Genomic DNA, 17,481 nt, shown 5'->3' on the forward strand with positions numbered 1-17,481 from the left:
GATGCTGAAAAAGCATTTGACAAAGTATATTAGGAGGTTATGTTTATTACTTTGGAAAAAGATGGATTTCCTCAAGAATTTATGAAGTTGTCTTGAACTGGATGGATGTGGGGAGGAAGAAGCTGGGGAACCCCCCAGGGAGGAAGGCTCAGAGCCTGGGGGTGAGATGACCATGAGAGGAAGAAGACTGGGGGGGGGGGAGGTGTCGGAAGCTGAAAATGTCACAGGGCTTAATGAGCAGGGGGAGTCTGGGGCAGAAAGAAGTCCAGACCGAGGCAGAAGCTGAAACAGGAGAGGAGGGAGGCCACAAAGCAGAGATGAGTCTGGCTGGGGGAAAGGCATGTGACAAACTCCCCAGAACCAGGATGTCGATTTATTATTATTATTTATTAGTAGACTTGGAACATCCTTATCGGAATTAATCAAAATATTTAATCATGTTGATAGAATTTCAGGGTATACAATTAATTTGTCAAAATTTAAATTAATGCCAATGGGCATTAATACACTAATTGGCCATTTTGTTGGTGACCAGATGTTGTAACATATCTAGGCATTTTAGTTCCGATAGATATTTCTCAAATGATTAAAATGATTTTGGACCAGATGTGTAAGGAGATTACTAGTGATTTGGAAATATGTGCACTACTTAAATTTAATAGTTGGGATAAGGTTAATACACTGCACTACAGTTCCCAGTGTTACCGGAAAAATCCGAGGGCTCCCTTGGACAAAAAGTAAAGACACCAACCAGAGTAAATTGAAGCAAATCAGCAGCCTGTAGGCTTGGTCTTTATTGAAGAAAGACTGTCGCGACAGGGTGCTCCCCTCACTTGCAGGTGAGAGGAAAGACCCAGAAAAATAGTGTGCCAGGTCTTATAAAAACTTTTTGAAATTCCCCTCCTCTAGGTCAGTGTTTCCCAACCGGTGTTCCGTGGCACACCAGTGTGCCGTGAGACCTTGCCTGGTGTGCCGTGGGAGGGAGGCGGGAGAGGCGGGGCGGCGGCGGCATCTCCTGCTGGATGCAAATCCAAACATGGCGGGCGCCTCCCTCGCTCCTTTGTAGGCGGACCATCGAGAGAGAAAGAAAAGGAGGCGAAAGAGCGAGAGAAGGCGCCTGCGCGGAAAGAGGAGCGAGCAGTGCGCCTGCGCGCCGCGGCGCCCGAGATCGCTTCTCCCCACCGCCCCTTGCTTCAAAAGAGGTCCGGGGACAGCGGGAAGCGCTTCGCGCTGCCCCCGGACCTCTTTTGAAGCAAGGGTTTGCGGGGAGAAGCGATCTCCCCGCAGCCCCTTGCTTCAAAAGAGGTCCGGGGGCAGCGGGAAGCGCAGCGCTTCTTCCCCGCTGCCCCCGGACCTCTTTTGAAGCAAGGGGCTGCGGGGAGATCGCTTCTCCCGGTGCTCCGAAGCGGGGCGGGGGGCGGGAACACCTGCCCCAGCCGCCCCGCTTCGGAACGCTGCTCCGAAGCGGGGCGGGGGGGCGGGAACACCTGCCCCAGCCGCCCCGCTTCGGAGCGCTGCTCTGAAGTGGGGCGGGGGGGCGGGAACCTCGCACCCCGCCGCCGGGCATCGGAACGATGCCCCGATGCCGGGCGGTGGGGCGGGAACCTCTCCCCCCACCGCCGGGCATCGGAACGATGCCCCGATGCCGGGCGGTGGGGCGGGAACCTCTCCCCCCGCCGCCGGGCATCGGAACGATGCCCCGATGCCGGGCGGTGGGGCGGGAACCTCGCACCCCGCCGCCGGGCATCGGAACGGGGTCCTGGACCTCTTCTGAAGGCAGGCGGGGGCAAAAGTCTTTGCTCCCCCCGCCTGCCTTCCCGGGACAGCGGAGACTTCTCCGCTGCCCCGGGCGATCTTAAAATGCTGGCGGGTGGGAGCGAAGCGTTCGCTGCCGACCCCCAGCATTTTAAAATCTCCTCGGGGCAGCGGAGACTTCGCTCCCGCCCGCCAGCATTTTAAAATCGCCCCGGGACAGCAGGGGCTTTTAAAATGCTGGCGGTCGGCAGCAAAGCCCTCCTGTCCCCGGAGCTTGCGGGGCGGGAGGTGGGAAGAAGGGCTTTTCTTCCCACCGCCAGCCTTCAGAACAGCCTTCTGAAGGCTGGCAGTGGGAAGAAAAGCCCTTGTCCCCCCCCCCCCAGCCTTCAGAAGAGGTCGGGGGACAGACTGTCCCCGGACCTGGTCTGAAGGCGGTTTCCCTAGGAACGCATTAATTGATTTTCAATGCATTCCTATGGGAAACCGTGCATCGCAAGACGAAAAACTCGCAAGACGAAGAGACTTGCGGAACGAATTAATTTCGTCTTGCGAGGCACCACTGTACTTTTTATATAGTCAATATAGGCACAGAGTTAAATTTTTTAACATTTTCTAATGGTGGTGTGCCTCGAGATTTTTTTCATGAAACAAGTGTGCCTTTGCCCAAAAAAGGTTGGGAAACACTGCTCTAGGTCAAGCCCACCCCCAGAAACATCATGCATACATTACAGAAAGGAGGGGTTGAGGGAGGAGTTGGTGGTAACCTGAGTATCTTGTCACCTGGCTGGTTCCTCCTTTCCCCCCTCCCCATGAGTCACTTCCAGGAGACAAAGGGGAGTTTGCAGTTTCCTGCCCCCAGAGGGAAGATCTGATTATTGTCCTTTGTTTCAGTCCATGCTGAATCCACTCCCATATGCAAGTTCTTTGTGATCTTAATTGTCTTCTGTCTGGGATCATCTGGGCAGGGCTCCTGCAGATGTGCTGAGACAGTGAAGGGATGACCAGGGCCAAGCCACCCCCCTTTGTTAGTTCTTGTCATATGGAGTAAAATAAAAATGGAACAGTGCAAATCCGATGTATGGTTGATTTTCTATGAATTTATAACAGAAATGTGGCGTATGTAGTGTGTGTGTGTGTGTGTGTGTGTGTGAAGTTTGTACAAACAGAATGATTGGGGTGGGGGGGTTCCTGCTACACCAGCGACCCCTCCTTGGGGCCTCTCCCCTCAGAAGTGGTGGGAGACTTTCCTACCTTCCTCTCATCCCCTCTGCCTCCTGGCCACCCTTGCTCAGCAGACAAAGAGCTGCTGGCGCTGCCATTGGTCCAACTTGAAGGCTGTGGCACAGCCAGAGGGGCGGCTGGGCAAGCGAGGAGGCGCTAGGCAGGTGGTGGCAGCGGCAGCCCTCAGCTCCAGGGCCCCTTGGTTGGAGAAGCGCTGTCCAGAGGACTTAAGGATTCTTAAGCAGAAGGTGAAACGATGCCACAAGAGGGCGGCCAAGAAACATCGTCATGGACTCTATTATGGGCTACCTGTTTTCGTTTGAAGGAAGCCAGAGAAGCGAGGGAAAATTAAGATATAGGAGTTCAATGACCAGTAATTGGCTCAGATTTCTTTTCAGGCACTAAAAAAGGCAGATCCATGATCACAGTTGCTTTTGTAACATTCCAGCACACTGATACGGATCAGAAAATTGCTATGCACACACACAAATCCCAGTAAAAACGATAAGGAATGGAGCTGTTTGGAGATAAGAGTAAGTGAGGTTGGATTGATAAGAAAGGCACATAAAGCTCAAAGGAATCTTTAGCTCACTGCTCCGCTAAGCATTTAATTGCTTTCGCCAACTCTCTCTTTCTCCCTCTCTATAAATGCTAGTGATTTATACTGAATATAGTTAGCTTTTAGGTTAGGACAGTTAGCAGATAGGTAGAAAATTTGTTCCTGGGGTTATAAGATATTCTGAAATCGATTTCACACATCTTTTCTCTGTGAGTTGGTCTACAGTATCTGTCTGACTTGTGGTTGCTGCCTGTGTAGACATTAAGAGGCTTGATCAGGTTGTGGAATCATGGAATTATAGAGTTGGAAGGGAATCCAAGGGTCATCTAGTCCAAGCCCTGCAATGCTGGAATCTCAGCTAAAGGTCTCACAAAAGATATGCCTCTCAATGGCTAAAGGTAAAGGGACCCCTGACGGATAAGTCCAGTCATGGCCGACTCTGGGGTTGCAGTGCTCATCTTGCTTTACTGGCCGAGGGAGCCGGTGTACAGCTTCCGGGTCATGTGGCCAGCATGACTGGCGAACCAGAGCAGCGCACGGAAACACCGTTTACCTTCCCACCAGAGCGGTACCTATTTATCTACTTGCACTTTGAGGTGCTTTCGAACTGCTAGGTTGGCAGGAGCAGGGACCGAGCAACGGGAGCTCACCCCATCGCGGGGATTCGAACCACCGACTTTCCGATTGGCAATTCTTAGGCTCAGTGGTTTAGACCAGTGTTTCCCAACCTTTTTTGGGCAAAGGCACACTTGTTTCATGAAAAAAATCTCGAGGCACACCAGCATTACAGCCCCGTGACGTCAGCGCGCAGCGTCACGCCGGGAGGGACGCACGAAAGTGTAAGTTTCAATTTTTTCCCCTCCCCCTTGCCTTCCTTCTGTGCCAACCGCCAAAAAGCCAAGAAAAAAGCCAAGACTTTAGGGCAGCAGGTCGACACGGAAGAAGCTCCTACCTAAGGACAGGTGCGACGGCCGTGTCCTCTTCTGCCACACTTGGCAGCCCTGCCTCACGGTCGTGACTCCCACCCTGATTTCTCCCCGCACGTCGAGCGGCACAGGCAGCCCAATGTGTCCAGCCCAGACACAAGCCCCGCTTCCCCACTCTAGATCCTGAATGCGACCAAGTGCTCTGGACTCCCGAGCAGGGTGGGAAAGAGGACTCGCATCTGGTAGCCTCCGGGCTCCTCGCCTGCTCGAGGGATGGCATTGCAGGCAAGCTGCCGGCCGTCGCCATCGCCGCCCCCTCATGCGAGTGGACCTGCCCGGAGTGGTGGGCCGGGGGAGGCTCGCTCTCTGTGGGGATGTGGCCCGCACGCGCGGTCCCGCTTCCTCCTGCCCAGGGCTGAGCTCCTTACCCGCGATCTCGGTCTCGCGCACGCGGATCCCACTTATTCTGAAGCTCGCGCCACTAGCCGGGGCTCTCACACCGTGCCAGGGTGAGGCGGCGCGGCCCACTGACGTCATCGCGGCTCGCCGCCGCCCTCGACTTCCCTGTTCCCTCCCCTCCCTCGGGTCGCCGTGGTTACCGAGGACTGCAAGCTGCTCGGGCGAGCGTGGGGCATTAAGTGGGAGAAGGAAAATTAAAATTAAAACTCGCCTGAAGGCCGCCTCTCCGGATATCTTTCGAATTTTTTAATTTTTCCCGGTGCACACCAGGCAACGTCTCGCGGCACACTAGTGTGCCGCGGAACACCGGTTGGGAAACACTGGTTTAGACCACAGTGCCACCCGTGTCATAGCCATGAGAAGGATGTTCTACCTCCACTGCTAGAGACAACCGGCCTCTGACTACCCCATAGAGGCTGGCCAAAGTCACTCTCCGGCCAGCCCTCATCTGCCTGGCCTTGCAGAACTTGGCAGGGAGGAGGAGAGGACAAAACTAGAGTTAGCTGGCTCTGCTTGCCATAGGCTCTAGCGCCACCTTCTGTTGGGGTCCCAGCTTGCTGCCTACCAGTCCCAGAGGGCACCAGCCACCATTGTGAGCTCCAGTTGCTGGGAATCGCAAGCGGGGAGAAAGTGAGTCTGTTGCGCTCAGGCTCTTCGTTGTGTTCCAGAGGCTGCTGGGCTGGGTGGGCCTCTGCACTGATCCTGCAGCCAGGATCCTCCTGTGTTCCTCAGCTGTGGTTGTTGTGTTGGCAGTCTGGATGATGAAGCGAGTGGCTGTGGACTCTTCTGCTTTGATATTTCTATCTGTAAGAAAAATAACCGCCCTTTTATCTCTTCCTTCTCAGCACTCTGAAAGCTTCATTTGAAATCCTAAAGCAACGTAAGTATAGTAGGAAGCTCCTCTCGCTGCCCTTTTCCTCTTGGAGAGTAATTTGTGGAAGGGCAGAACATCCAAGGTTACTCAGGGGAAGAGGCCAACCAGGCTGCAGATTAACAGAGCAGGTTTTACACATCTCCCACCAGTAAGAAGTTTACTTTCACTGCACATGGGTGTTTTTATCCCTTTAAGTGCAGCATTAGAGTGTGTTAACTGTTTTTATTGCAGCTCATATGCTAATGGATTGTTATGAGTTTGTGGGGGGTCAGTCTGGATGGGACCCTGGGGGCCCTCCCAAACCTGGGATCCTGTATCTGAGGAAGCAGCAGCTTGCCAAACCAGTTCCTTTGTTAAGGTGATGACTTGGGCTGGTTAAAGCCCACAATTTAGCATACCCTAAGAAGTCGCGCTGTGTCTTTCCCCCAGGCCCCTACCTTGGCTGGTAGGTAGAAGAACAATGGACATAATTGTGGGTGAGGACACAGAAAGGCATGCCTTGCTTTATGCTGAACCTGTGCTGGACTTTGGGGCTCCCCTGGAACCCTAATGAGGAAGTAAGATTTTTCAGGGTGTTAACACTGCAAGTCCCTCCATCCTACGCCCAGGTGGTATATGTGTTTAAACAAAACCATATAGCCTAAAGACACTGCAGTGTCCCTTGACCCTCTTTCTAAGGAATCTGAAGCCTGAAAAAGAGCTTGGAATCCCAAAATAAATGCGGAAAATTATTGGCTTGGCAACTGAAAAAGAGACAGAAGGAGAGTACAATAATTAATATTATGGAATCCCTAGAGTCTCTCACCACTCGGAGTGTAACAACACACACTACAATTCTCTCAGCAGTGAGAAGCTCTGGGGGCAAAGCACTTTCCTAGGCTTGGTTTCTCCTGAAGGAAACTTGTGGGAGGGTCACTGGTGTGCTTAGTTACAAATACTTGTGCTTCAAGCCGACCTGTTTACTGAACAGCCATCCTGATCCATTTGCAGGGTGATAGGAGGACGATGCCAACTTTTAAATGAGCATTCACCCTGATTTGTCTGTGGGGAGGTTAGAAAGCGCTGTTGAAGGAAATAATATTTCACCCTTTCCTGTATTTCATCATCACTTTTGTTACTGCAAAAAACCGAATCTGTTTTGGGGAAGTGGGTTTGTTGCGCAAGACCTCTCAATCCGCACTAATTGCCCAACCTGAATTTTCCAAGATGTGATAGTGGCAGGTTGAAAGTGCCCCATCAGGCACTGGTTTTGAAGTGTGTTTGTGCAGCTTGCTTATTTTACTTTACTCACTGGGAATAAAGGATGCTGTCAGTTTGTACGCAAAGACCAGCAATGCTGAGCAGACACACCAACAGTGAACATCCTCATGCTGGCTAAGGATACTTTCACTGTGACTGTGAAGGAAAGGTCACCTGCAAAGGTGGGATCGCTCAGCTCCTGTGTAGAAGACAAACTCTGCATTCTGATTTTCTGCAGAAATTGAAAGTATTGGGAACTCTCACATCCAGCTGGCCATAATGATGAAGGAGGAACTGAAGGGCCTGGAAGAATTCAGAGAAAGGCAGAAGGAGCAGAGGAAAAAGGTGAGGCATAAAATAACGGTCACCCCAGGAGGAGTGAAGAGTTGGGTCCCTAACTAGATAGCAAGGGCACAGAGCAGCAGCAAAGACATTTATGTATTATATTATTGATTATGAAGATGTTTATATCACCATCATTAATAATGAAAATTAATATTAATTACTGTAATAATATGAATGGTGATGATAATGACCATAACCCAATTAAAGAAGGTTAGTTGATTAACTATATGCATTTCAGTTGATTAAGTGTGCATCAAGTGGGAAAAGCACAATAGTTCTAAAGAGAGAGAGAATTTTTCTTTGTTTTCAGAGGATGCATACAGGCAGAATCCATCCAGAATCATTAGTCTCAGAGAGCAGAAACTGGAATCAACTGTGGAGCAAGAGAGTTAGCAGCAGTCTGTTTGATGCACAGCTGGGTAGGGTGGCCTTATTTATCTCCAAGCAAAAGAGACAGGGACACTTTTCTTGCCCAGCCAGCATGGCCAGTGGCCTGTGGTGCCACGAGGTTTGAAAGGCCAGGTTCCCTATTCCTGCCTGGGATTCATTCTGAGGACCCAGTGCAGAGAGGAAGGTGCTGGAGGCCCTCTCCTGAGTCACCTTACAGAATCTCAGGTCTGTTTCGGAAACAGGAAAGGATCTCTTTCCCCTCTGGCTGCCCTGTGTAGTTCCACTGTCATCTCAGTTCACTTTAAAATATATGTGAGACTTAAGGGACAGATGCATAATTGAAAGGAGCAAATGCACTAGAAATCTCATTTGTTCCTCTTGCTCATCTATTTTATACACATCTGTGTATTATTTAAAAGGCTAAATCAGCCCAGGCAATGTAGAAATATACTTTTAAAACAAAACAAGAACCCTGCAGGGCCTGATGCACCTAAAATTGTTGCAGCTCAATCCCAGTGAAATCAGTTTGTCTCTTGTGCTTTCAGTCAGACTGTGAGCCAAACTTCACATGACAGGCACTGCTGTGATTCTTGGAAGGGCAGATCCACCCCATACATTTGAAGACGTTCAGCGTTTACATTTAAAGCATGTGACTTCACCCAAAGAATCCTGGGAACTGTAGTTTAAGGATGCTGGGAATTGTAGCTCTTCCAAATGAAAAAGCTGAAGGAGGCTGTAATCAGAAGTAGAGAAAACAACTTGGTCTTCCCCCTTCCTGTTTCCCTTTGGTTGCTTACATTCCTCTCTAAGCTGCTTTTCTCATTCAGAAGGAAGAGATCTGGAGTCCTCCCCATCTCGTTTATTCCTGCAGGTGGAAAAACAGTGATTTGGGACTGGGTGGGGAAATTTTGGGGGAACTACAGGGAGGGAAATGGTTAAACAATCCCCTCCCCCAACACTCTGTGCCTTCCAATTCCAGCTTTCCTTGGCTATTTTTCATTTTAAAAGAAAACTTTAGGGAGAAGAAAGAAGGAAGGAAGGAAGGAAGGAAGGAAGGAAGGAAGGAAGGAAGGAAGGAAGGAAGGAAGGAAGGAAGGAAAGAAAGAAGGAAAGAAAGAAAGAAAGAAAGAAACTGTCCATCATGTGCTCTTTGACCTTCCATGAAGCCTAACTTGCATCAGATATTGAGGGGCTTCTTTTCAAAGACGTGCTGCCCAGGGACGCGGACTTATAAAAAATATTGGGGGGGCCCGGGAAAGCTCATGAATAATAAATAAGCTCATGAATATGCAAATAAAGTGGCGCCGCCTCCTCGTGAGCGAATAGGGGAGAGCGTGCTGCGCCTATTAATCAGCTCCAAAGGAAATTGGGTGGAGCTTTTGCTCGGGAGGGAGGGCAGGAGGCATGCAGCCCGCCCCTCCCTGTGCATTTTGGGCTGGGGGAGGGGCGGCGATGGTGCTCTGCTGGAGGGGCGCCGGAGATTATTGGGGGGGCGAAGCCCCCCAAACGAATTTTTGAGGGGGCTCGGGCCCCCTCAAGCCCCATGGAGTCGGCGCCTATGGTGCTGCCATTTCTCCAGTTTGTGAATTCTGAATCAGATCCCTCCAGGCTGCAGATCAGAGTACGAAGGGACTTAACTGCGCCCAGTAACTTAGGGACAGCATCCCTGTAAATGGTTCTCTGAATTATTGATGTTTGAGACATTAATATATTGGATGTGATTAACTCTCCGCTTTTCCTGAATGGAGGTGATAAGTGCCGCTGGGTTTAACTGTGGAGAAGGGCTTTCTGAGGGTGTTGCCCTACTGACAAACAGCCAGCCAGAGCACAAGGAGAAGCGCTGTGTCAGTCAGATCCCCAAAGGGAGACAAGACACCCTCAAGGCCTCCTCCCAAATGTTTGCTTTTTATGCTTTGGCTTTTTACTTGTTTGGTGGTGGGTCGGGCGCTGCCTGCTTTTTTGGCCTGTGTTCTGTTTTGAGGTGTGCACAGGTGTTGTGTCTGTTTGAGGTGGTGTTCCAAGGTTCACCAGTCGTCTGGAACTGTGTGGATGCAGCAAGATTGCATCTGATGTGTGTTTAACTTGCACTACTTCAGCTCTGCACGGTGGAAGGCAGGCTTGTTGAAATCACGCAAATTTAATCCAAGCAAGGCAGAGAGCTTAAAATTGGGTTGCCCAGTTTCAAAAAGGGAAAATCCAAAGTTTTTTTTATGGGAGGGGGCAGACAAAGTTGTTAAGCTATTTTTAAGGAAATTTGTCAAAATATAGACCTCCAACATGGGTTGCATACGTCTGGATTTTCCAGGACATTTCAGCAATTTCTGCCCCGAATCCCAGTTCTCTCCAGGAAATTCCAGATGTAGGGCAGCCCCAGCTTAAAAGCTCTTTTTCTGGGGGACAAGAGTTGTAAATCTTCTGTGTTTCCTGCAGTATGAAAGTACAATGGAGCGAGTGCACAAGAACAAGCTCTCAATGTACAAGAAGACCATGGAGGTAAGAAATGAGCTTAAAGAGCACACGTATTTCACCTCAGCCTAAATAATTGCTTTAATCAGGCTGAGGATGGGGCCCCTGACCATGGAGCTCACCTAGGCATGAGTGACTGAAGTCCCTTCTTGCCAGTGGGTCTCCTCTGAGGGAGAGAGTTGCCCTCCAAACATGGGATTGTGGGATTCCCAGAGGCACTTGGTTGGCCACCAAGGGAAAGAGGCCCTTGGCAGTGGCAGACTTTAAAATTCCAGTGGTGCCCTGAGTGAGCCCAAAATTTGGCAACCCCTTCCTTCCATTCTGCTCAATGCACCGCATTATAGCTGCGGTGCCCTGTTGATGCCCAGTGCAGAGACACCCGTCACCCTGTCCAGAATAAACCTTTGACCTTGGTATGATCCATTGAGGTGCGTAGATTTTTAGGATGCTACTCAGAGTAGACCCATTGAAGTTAATAGACAGGACTAACTTAGGTTCTTCTCTGAGTAGCACTTGGGCCACATTCACCCTATGCATTCAAAACACTATTATACCCCTTTAAAGAGGTCTAGCTTCTTGCAAAGAATTCTGGGAGCTGTGGTTTGTTCAGTGTGCTGAGCATTCTTCGTAGATCCCTGTTCCCCTTCCAGGAGTTCCCTGTGAAGAGGGATCGACTGTTAGACTGCACTGTGAATGATAGCTCTGTGAGGGCACTAGGGGTCTCCCTACAACTCTTAGCTCTCTTAACAAACTACACTTCTCATAATCCTTTGGGGGGGGGGGGAGCCAGGGGCACAGGAAGGGGTGTGTGGTGGGGGCAGACACCCTGGGTGTTTTCGCTGGGGGGGGGTGACATTTGGCAGTCACGGGCAGGCGGTGCACCGAATGTCTGCCATTGGCAACTCGCTCCGCCACCGGCCGCAGGGCGCACCCCAGTGGCTACCCCGTGCCTGGGAGGGAACCCGCCCTGGGCAGCGCGGGCATATGCTCCGCCGCTGGGGAAGCCATGACTCTAAAGTATCACAGTGAATCCTACAATCATAGAGTTGGAAGGGATCCCAAGGGTCATCTAGACCAACCCCCGCAATGCACGCTTTTAATGCAATGCATTTTAATGTCCCTAGGAATTAATGAGCCCAAGTTCGTCAGTGAGTCCATTCTGAGTAGGACTAGCCTAGGACACTATCCTAAGAAGAGCCTTCAGCTTCTGGGGATTCCCTGCTGTCGTGCCGTTAGCTCCCTCCCTCCCTCCCTCTCCTCCAATCTCATTTACTTATTTTTTATTCATTTTATTTATTAAATTTATACTGCCCTATACCTATTGATCTCAAGGTGGTTCACAACACATCGACGGTATTTATATCTTTGCCTGCAGTCAAAGAAGTCTTATGAGCAGAAGTGCAAAGACACCGATGAGGCTGAACAGACCTTGGAGAGGATAAGTGCCGTGGGCAACCCAAAGCAAACAGAAAAGGTATCCTAGAATCTCAGTGGTCTTTCAAGGGAGCAGCTGGGCGTTGGGCCTCCAGCAAACGCCTGCTTTTCGCTGTGGTGGTCTCCCTGGTTCCCTGGTTCCTGGGTTGTCCCATTTGACTCAGCTGATGAAAAACTAGGGTGTCATTTCTCCCTTAGCTAAAGGTGGAGGAGAAATTTGGGTTGGCCTGTATTTTAATGCAAACTGAAACACAGCTATCCTTCAAAATTCATAGTTCTCAAGGATTGCTTTGTTAGAAACTTATGTGCGTGGTCAACAGGAAAATGACCCATTTGTATTTATCTGGTACCCTTTTATTGAATTCGCTAACACAAAAAGACTAATAAGTCTGTTCCTGTTCAGTGCAGATTGGGTTGGCTATTTTAGTCAGTTGACTTGCATGCTAAAGATGGTATATTTATTCCTTGTATGGGCTGGCTTTTGATAGTGTTGTATATTGTGCTAATGGGAAGAATTTTGGTAACTACCGAGGATGGCTGGGTGGGGTTTGGAGGTGATTTGAGCTGTAACTCTGATATATGTATTCTGTAAATGTTGTATATTGTTATAGATTTGGGGGGAACCCTCCAAACCCTAGAAATTAATAAATGGCAGGATTTGGATTATTTGGGATGTGAAGGGAGAAATGCCAGCTGCAGAGGAATTCCTGGGCCAGCCTTGGCCAAATGGGCAGGGATGTCCAGCAACCTCGATGGAGGAGTCAGTGGCTGGGAGCCGGGGGGGCTGGGGGGGGGCTCTGCTCCGGCTCCACAGCTGGAGGCAGCAATGCTTCTGAATACTAGTTTCTGGAAACCGCAGGTGGAGAGCGGATTGCTCTTGTGCTTGAGTCTGGGTTGGACATTGGGTTGGACATTGTGAGAACAGGACTAGAGAGGCCATTTTGGCTCTTCTTGTGTTGGCAAGGGTATCCAGTGTTTACAATAATTTATTTTTTTAAAATGATATTTATTAAGAATTTTAAAATTACAAAAAAGATAGAGAGAAAAAGAAGGGGGGATAAAAACAATAGAAAGACAAACAGCAGTCAAATAATACAAATCGATAAAGTTCAAAATCAAAAAACAAAAGCAAAACACTTAACACATCAAAATCACAAAACAAGAATAAACCACAAAAATTTAAAAACAAATCCAATATTCCCGAATTCTTAACTGTCATGACCTTATTTCATCAACCTCCTCACATCTCCCTTTTTTGTATTCTAGTTATTAATTATAACAGCAAATCCTTTCCATTTTTCATAATATCCTGTCATTAAATTACCTTGATCTATTTTAACCTATATTACATAAAAAACCCTAAAATTTTAAACTTAAGTCTTATTCATACCAATTTCTCCTAACCTTAACATATTCTTGCAAAACTCTTTTTAACATTTCTGCTAAAGCCAAATAATTTCATTCCAACATTTTTCTACTATTCATTAATTTTCCAGAACAATCCTAAATAAAAAAAATTTTTTTTAGAAACTTTCTTCCAATCTTCATCCAACGTCTCTTCCTCCTGGTTCCCGGGTTTAGTCAGTCCTTTCTGTCCCATCCATCTAGTTCATTAACCTGGTAATCTTATGTCCAAGGCCCTTAGTTTACCATGTCTTTGCTTTAAACTATCTACAAGAAACGGAAGGCTGACTTCCTGTTTAGACCTTCCCGCTTCAGTGCCAATTTAAAAAGAATTTCTCAGTCCAAATTCCCGTTCTACTCACTTGTCGTTGTTTAAAGTCCAATTGTCCAAATTTGATCTACTCACAGGTAGTTGTTTTTGTAGCCAAATTGTCCCAGGAAAAAGGTAGCGCTCTCCGGCAACGGCTATGCGGCTTCGCTCCACGGAAGAAGCAGTTGACTCTCAGCACCGCGCCACTTGCCCCTCTTCGCTCCGGAACCCGTAATTGGGTTCCTTTAAGGATTGGGGGGGTGCAAAAGGTGCCCGCCGAGTCCCATGGTCACAGGCTTCATCCTGTGATAATACAATAATTAGCATCCCTTCTCTTTCTTCTGCAGAGCCATGACAGTCTTCTCTTTTTATATTGCAGAGTCAGACCAAAGCAAGGCAGTGCAAAGAGGCAGCAAATGAAGCAGGTACTGTCCAGAAAACCCACAGTAGGTCACATGTGCCCCACACTGCTGAGGCAGGCACAGGTCCTGGCAACCCAGCCATCCAGGAGGGTCTTCCTGTTCTTTTAAGTCTTGGGTATTTTGTCCTGGAGGATTCCTAATCATGGGATGGGGCTACACAAAGAGAGATTTGTACCTCATTGGTGAACACCTCTCATTTGTTTTTCTGCTGCTGCAGAAAGAGTGTACAAGCAGAACATAGAATTGCTGGATCAGGCCCGGACTGCCTGGGAGCAGGAGCATATCAGCACTTGCGAGGTAAGAGGTTTGCATTTGGAAAGCACTTTGTATCCACGGCTCAATATGAGCCGCAGCTTTCATGGTCCACTGACGCCTTTGCATTCTCCGTGTTGACATGTGGGACTTCTGCATGCCATGTTGGAATGGGGTCAGGTCCGGGTTTTGCAAAGCCCTTCCGTGAGTCTGCACCACCTTGCTGCAGCAGGTCCCAGGGGCCCCTAGCCATGGCTCCCCTCCTGAGTGTGGCCCCTTGCCAAATGCCCAAGCTGCCACCTTTGGACAGCGGCCCTGACGCAGAACACCATGGAGCCAACGGAACCCCCCTTTGTCCTTCATGGATACAGGCCTTCCAGCTCCAGGAATGCGACCGAATCACCATTCTCCGGAATTCCCTGTGGGTCCATTGCAACCAGCTCTCCATGCAGTGCGTGAAGGACGATGAGGTAAGGGAAATGCACGCCAGCGGTGGTGTAGTGGCCTAGGACCTGGGAGGCCAGGGTTGGAATCCTGCCCCCCCCCCTGCCATGAAGCTCTCCCCTGGAAGCTCTCCACTTGGGCCGCTCTCAGCTTGACCTCCCTTACAGGGTTGTTGCTGTGAGGATCCATTGGTGGGGGAGGAGGAGGGCTATCTACCACCACCTGGAGCTCCTTGGAGGGAAGAAGGTGGGATAGAAAGGAAATAAATAAAACTGAGGCTAAAGTGGAAGGGAATCCCAGAAACTCAGAAGAGATCCAAGGGATTCCTAGTAACCATTAAACAACAAAATGGCCCAGAGCATTGAGGAAGAGCGCAACACTTTCAACCGCAACTTAACTCCTAAAAAACATGTTTTTGTTCTATTTATTTATGAAGCATCTGAAGGTGCTCAGTAGCCTCATCAGAATTAAGGCTGCCACAGGCTCTGCCCACAGTCTTAGAATCTTAGCCTCAGAAAAACCCATTTTCAAGGAAGGAACTAAGATGACTGGTGTCAAAAGAAGCAAAAGTTTTTGGTTCATAAAATGTGCTGATCAGGAGCCAAGCCACGTCTTCCCTTTCTCGCTCTCCCAGCTGTATGAAGAGGTCCGCGTGAGCCTGGAGAACTGCAACATAGACTCGGATATGAATCACTTCATTCAGAATAAGATGACTGGGATGGAGCCACCAGGTAACCCAGCTGAGGGAACTTTTTTATTTAGTGTTTTTGGTTGTCTGATTGTCACCTCTGAACTCCAGAAAGGAGGGGTGGGAATAAGGGCGACTGGAAGGTCCTTCCCAGGCAGCCAGTCTAGCCCCCGACTGCTGTTGCTGCAGGAGACTTGCAGCAGCAGCAGCAGCAGCAGCAGCAGCAGCAGCAGCAGCAGCAGCAGCAGCAGCATTGCTTGTAGGTGGTGACCATCCAGCCTCTGCTTATAAGCAGCGTTCAACATTCACCAGGCGCACGTTGCACCTGGCTCTCATCCCCTTGCGACCAAATGAAGATGCCCTGGGCCTCCCTGGCGTCCTTGGATCTAGACTGCTTTCACACACCAGTACCACAACCTGTAAAATTATATCCATTATATTTTATCCACACAATCAGAATGAATTTCAGAAACCAAAAAGTTGTATTCTGGGGGGTGGGGGTGGCAACTAGGCATTCTGTTTTGGCAACTGTAGCCTTGGTTTAAGGAGCCATTTGACACCGAGCTTATAGATCTGAATTTCTAACACTGCTTATGAGCTTCTAAGAAAGGAGAGTCCACCATCTTTCCTAAGCAGCCTGCTCCACTCTTGAATGGCCCACACTGCCAGGAAGTTTACATACTTAGCTGAGATCCCTTTTTGTGGAATTTGAATGTGTTTTGTTTGGATTCCACATTCTGCTGCAGCAGGAATGGGGAACTTCCTATCTGGCCCTTGGGGCTTTTCCGAGCCCCCCCCCCGACCCCCCTCGTGCCCTCTTCAAAGGGGAATGTCCAGAAGATCCTTTGCTTCCCATTCCCCTGCCAGACCATTAGAAACATGCCATTCTTAACATATTGTGAAAGTTTTAAATGTGAGCTTCAGAGGAGACAATGACCATGCGGTAGTGGGGCGGGGGGGGGGGGGATGGTACAGCGATGCTGAGCTGGTTTTCCCCATGCCTTCCACCCCTTCTCCAACGCAGCTGCCATTGGCTACGAAGACTACTACGACCGAGTCCTGACGGCTAAAACCTGCAGCAGCCCCGTCCCGACATGTGGGATGATGAAGAGGTAACGCAGGCCCATTGGGCAACTTGAATATGGGGGACTCTCCCAAGAGACTTTTGGGGAAGCTTTCTCTGCACAGGTGTAGAGCCATGTGTTTTTTTTGGGGGGGGGGTTGTCTTGGGGAATATGCCGTCACCAGGCTCCCCTCTGTGAGTTAGGACATCTCTGCTATCTTTAAAAAATAAAATAAAATTGAATAGCAAAATAATCGACACACAGAGCTTTTGTTAAAGTCAAAAGAAAAATAAAAAGTCAGGAGGGAATAAAACAGATATGATTATTATATTATTAAAATTGGGTATGAAAACAGCAATTTAAGAGACAGAGAAGCTGCCAAATAAAATCATATTTCTTTTGTAAATCACCTTGAGGTCCTTCTGCAATCAAAGAGTATATAAATTTTATTAAATAAATAAGAAAGGGAAGGAGTTGGGAAGGAGTTTGCCCCCCACGCGACTGCGTTGCCATATATGTAATAAATAACCTCAAAAGAGAAGTGAGACCAGAGCATACCCCCTGGCTGGAGGGAAAGTTGCAGCTCAGTTCCTCTGAAAGACCAATGAACACAACTCTCTTGAAGCACTGATCTCGGGTGTCGCATGAACTGTTTCTCCAGGCCTGAGCGATGGCACTGTGCCATCTTGATGGCTGGCCGTGGGCTTTCCTTCCGTCTCTGGGCCCAATCCACCCAGCAGGAAAGGGCAAGGAGTCTGACTTTTGCCACTGCTTGCACACTTGGGGAGGTCAGGTGTCCAGGCAGCAAGGGTGAGGCGGGGGCAAGAGTTAGCCTGTGGGATTCATTGCCCCTTCAAGCACTGCATTCTGGCTTCGAGAAGCGTTGATGTATTTCATGGAGGATGGGGCTGCCCATTGATACTAACCAGGACGGCAACATGGAGCCACCATGTTCAGGGGCAGTCTACCCCTGCACAGCAGTTGCAGCAGGAGAGGCCTGTTGCCCTTTTGTCCTGCTTCCCAGAGGCACCTGGTGAAGCAGGCAGGCCCTGGGTCTGATCTAGCAGGGCTCCTCTCGCGTTCCTAAGAGGGGGGCATGGCCAGGAGGCTATGGAAGTCCTCTGTGGGGGCCCTGATGGGGTCTGGGCGCTGGCAGGGGCCCACTGAGGGTGACCCTCAACGCTGGCCATGAGCGCAGGAGCCATGATAAATAAGAAAGGAGGGGGCTG

At 49.5% G+C, this 17,481-nt stretch overlaps 1 protein-coding gene across 1 annotated transcript in view; it reads left to right on the forward strand.

Moving 5' to 3' along the window:
* The window catches only part of PSTPIP1 (proline-serine-threonine phosphatase interacting protein 1), a 47,140-nt gene that overhangs the window by 20,735 nt on the left and 8,924 nt on the right, over positions 1 to 17,481 (forward strand). Inside the window, exons 4-12 of the mRNA XM_028744213.2 lie at positions 5,766 to 5,800; positions 7,272 to 7,378; positions 10,199 to 10,261; positions 11,610 to 11,708; positions 13,762 to 13,807; positions 14,022 to 14,101; positions 14,428 to 14,526; positions 15,135 to 15,231; positions 16,213 to 16,300. Coding sequence (XP_028600046.2) covers positions 5,766 to 5,800; positions 7,272 to 7,378; positions 10,199 to 10,261; positions 11,610 to 11,708; positions 13,762 to 13,807; positions 14,022 to 14,101; positions 14,428 to 14,526; positions 15,135 to 15,231; positions 16,213 to 16,300 — 714 coding nt within the window. The remainder of the gene's footprint in view (positions 1 to 5,765; positions 5,801 to 7,271; positions 7,379 to 10,198; positions 10,262 to 11,609; positions 11,709 to 13,761; positions 13,808 to 14,021; positions 14,102 to 14,427; positions 14,527 to 15,134; positions 15,232 to 16,212; positions 16,301 to 17,481) is intronic.

This window comes from Podarcis muralis, chromosome 9 (assembly GCF_964188315.1).
Source record: "Podarcis muralis chromosome 9, rPodMur119.hap1.1, whole genome shotgun sequence".
Classification (NCBI taxonomy): Eukaryota; Metazoa; Chordata; class Lepidosauria; order Squamata; family Lacertidae; genus Podarcis; species Podarcis muralis.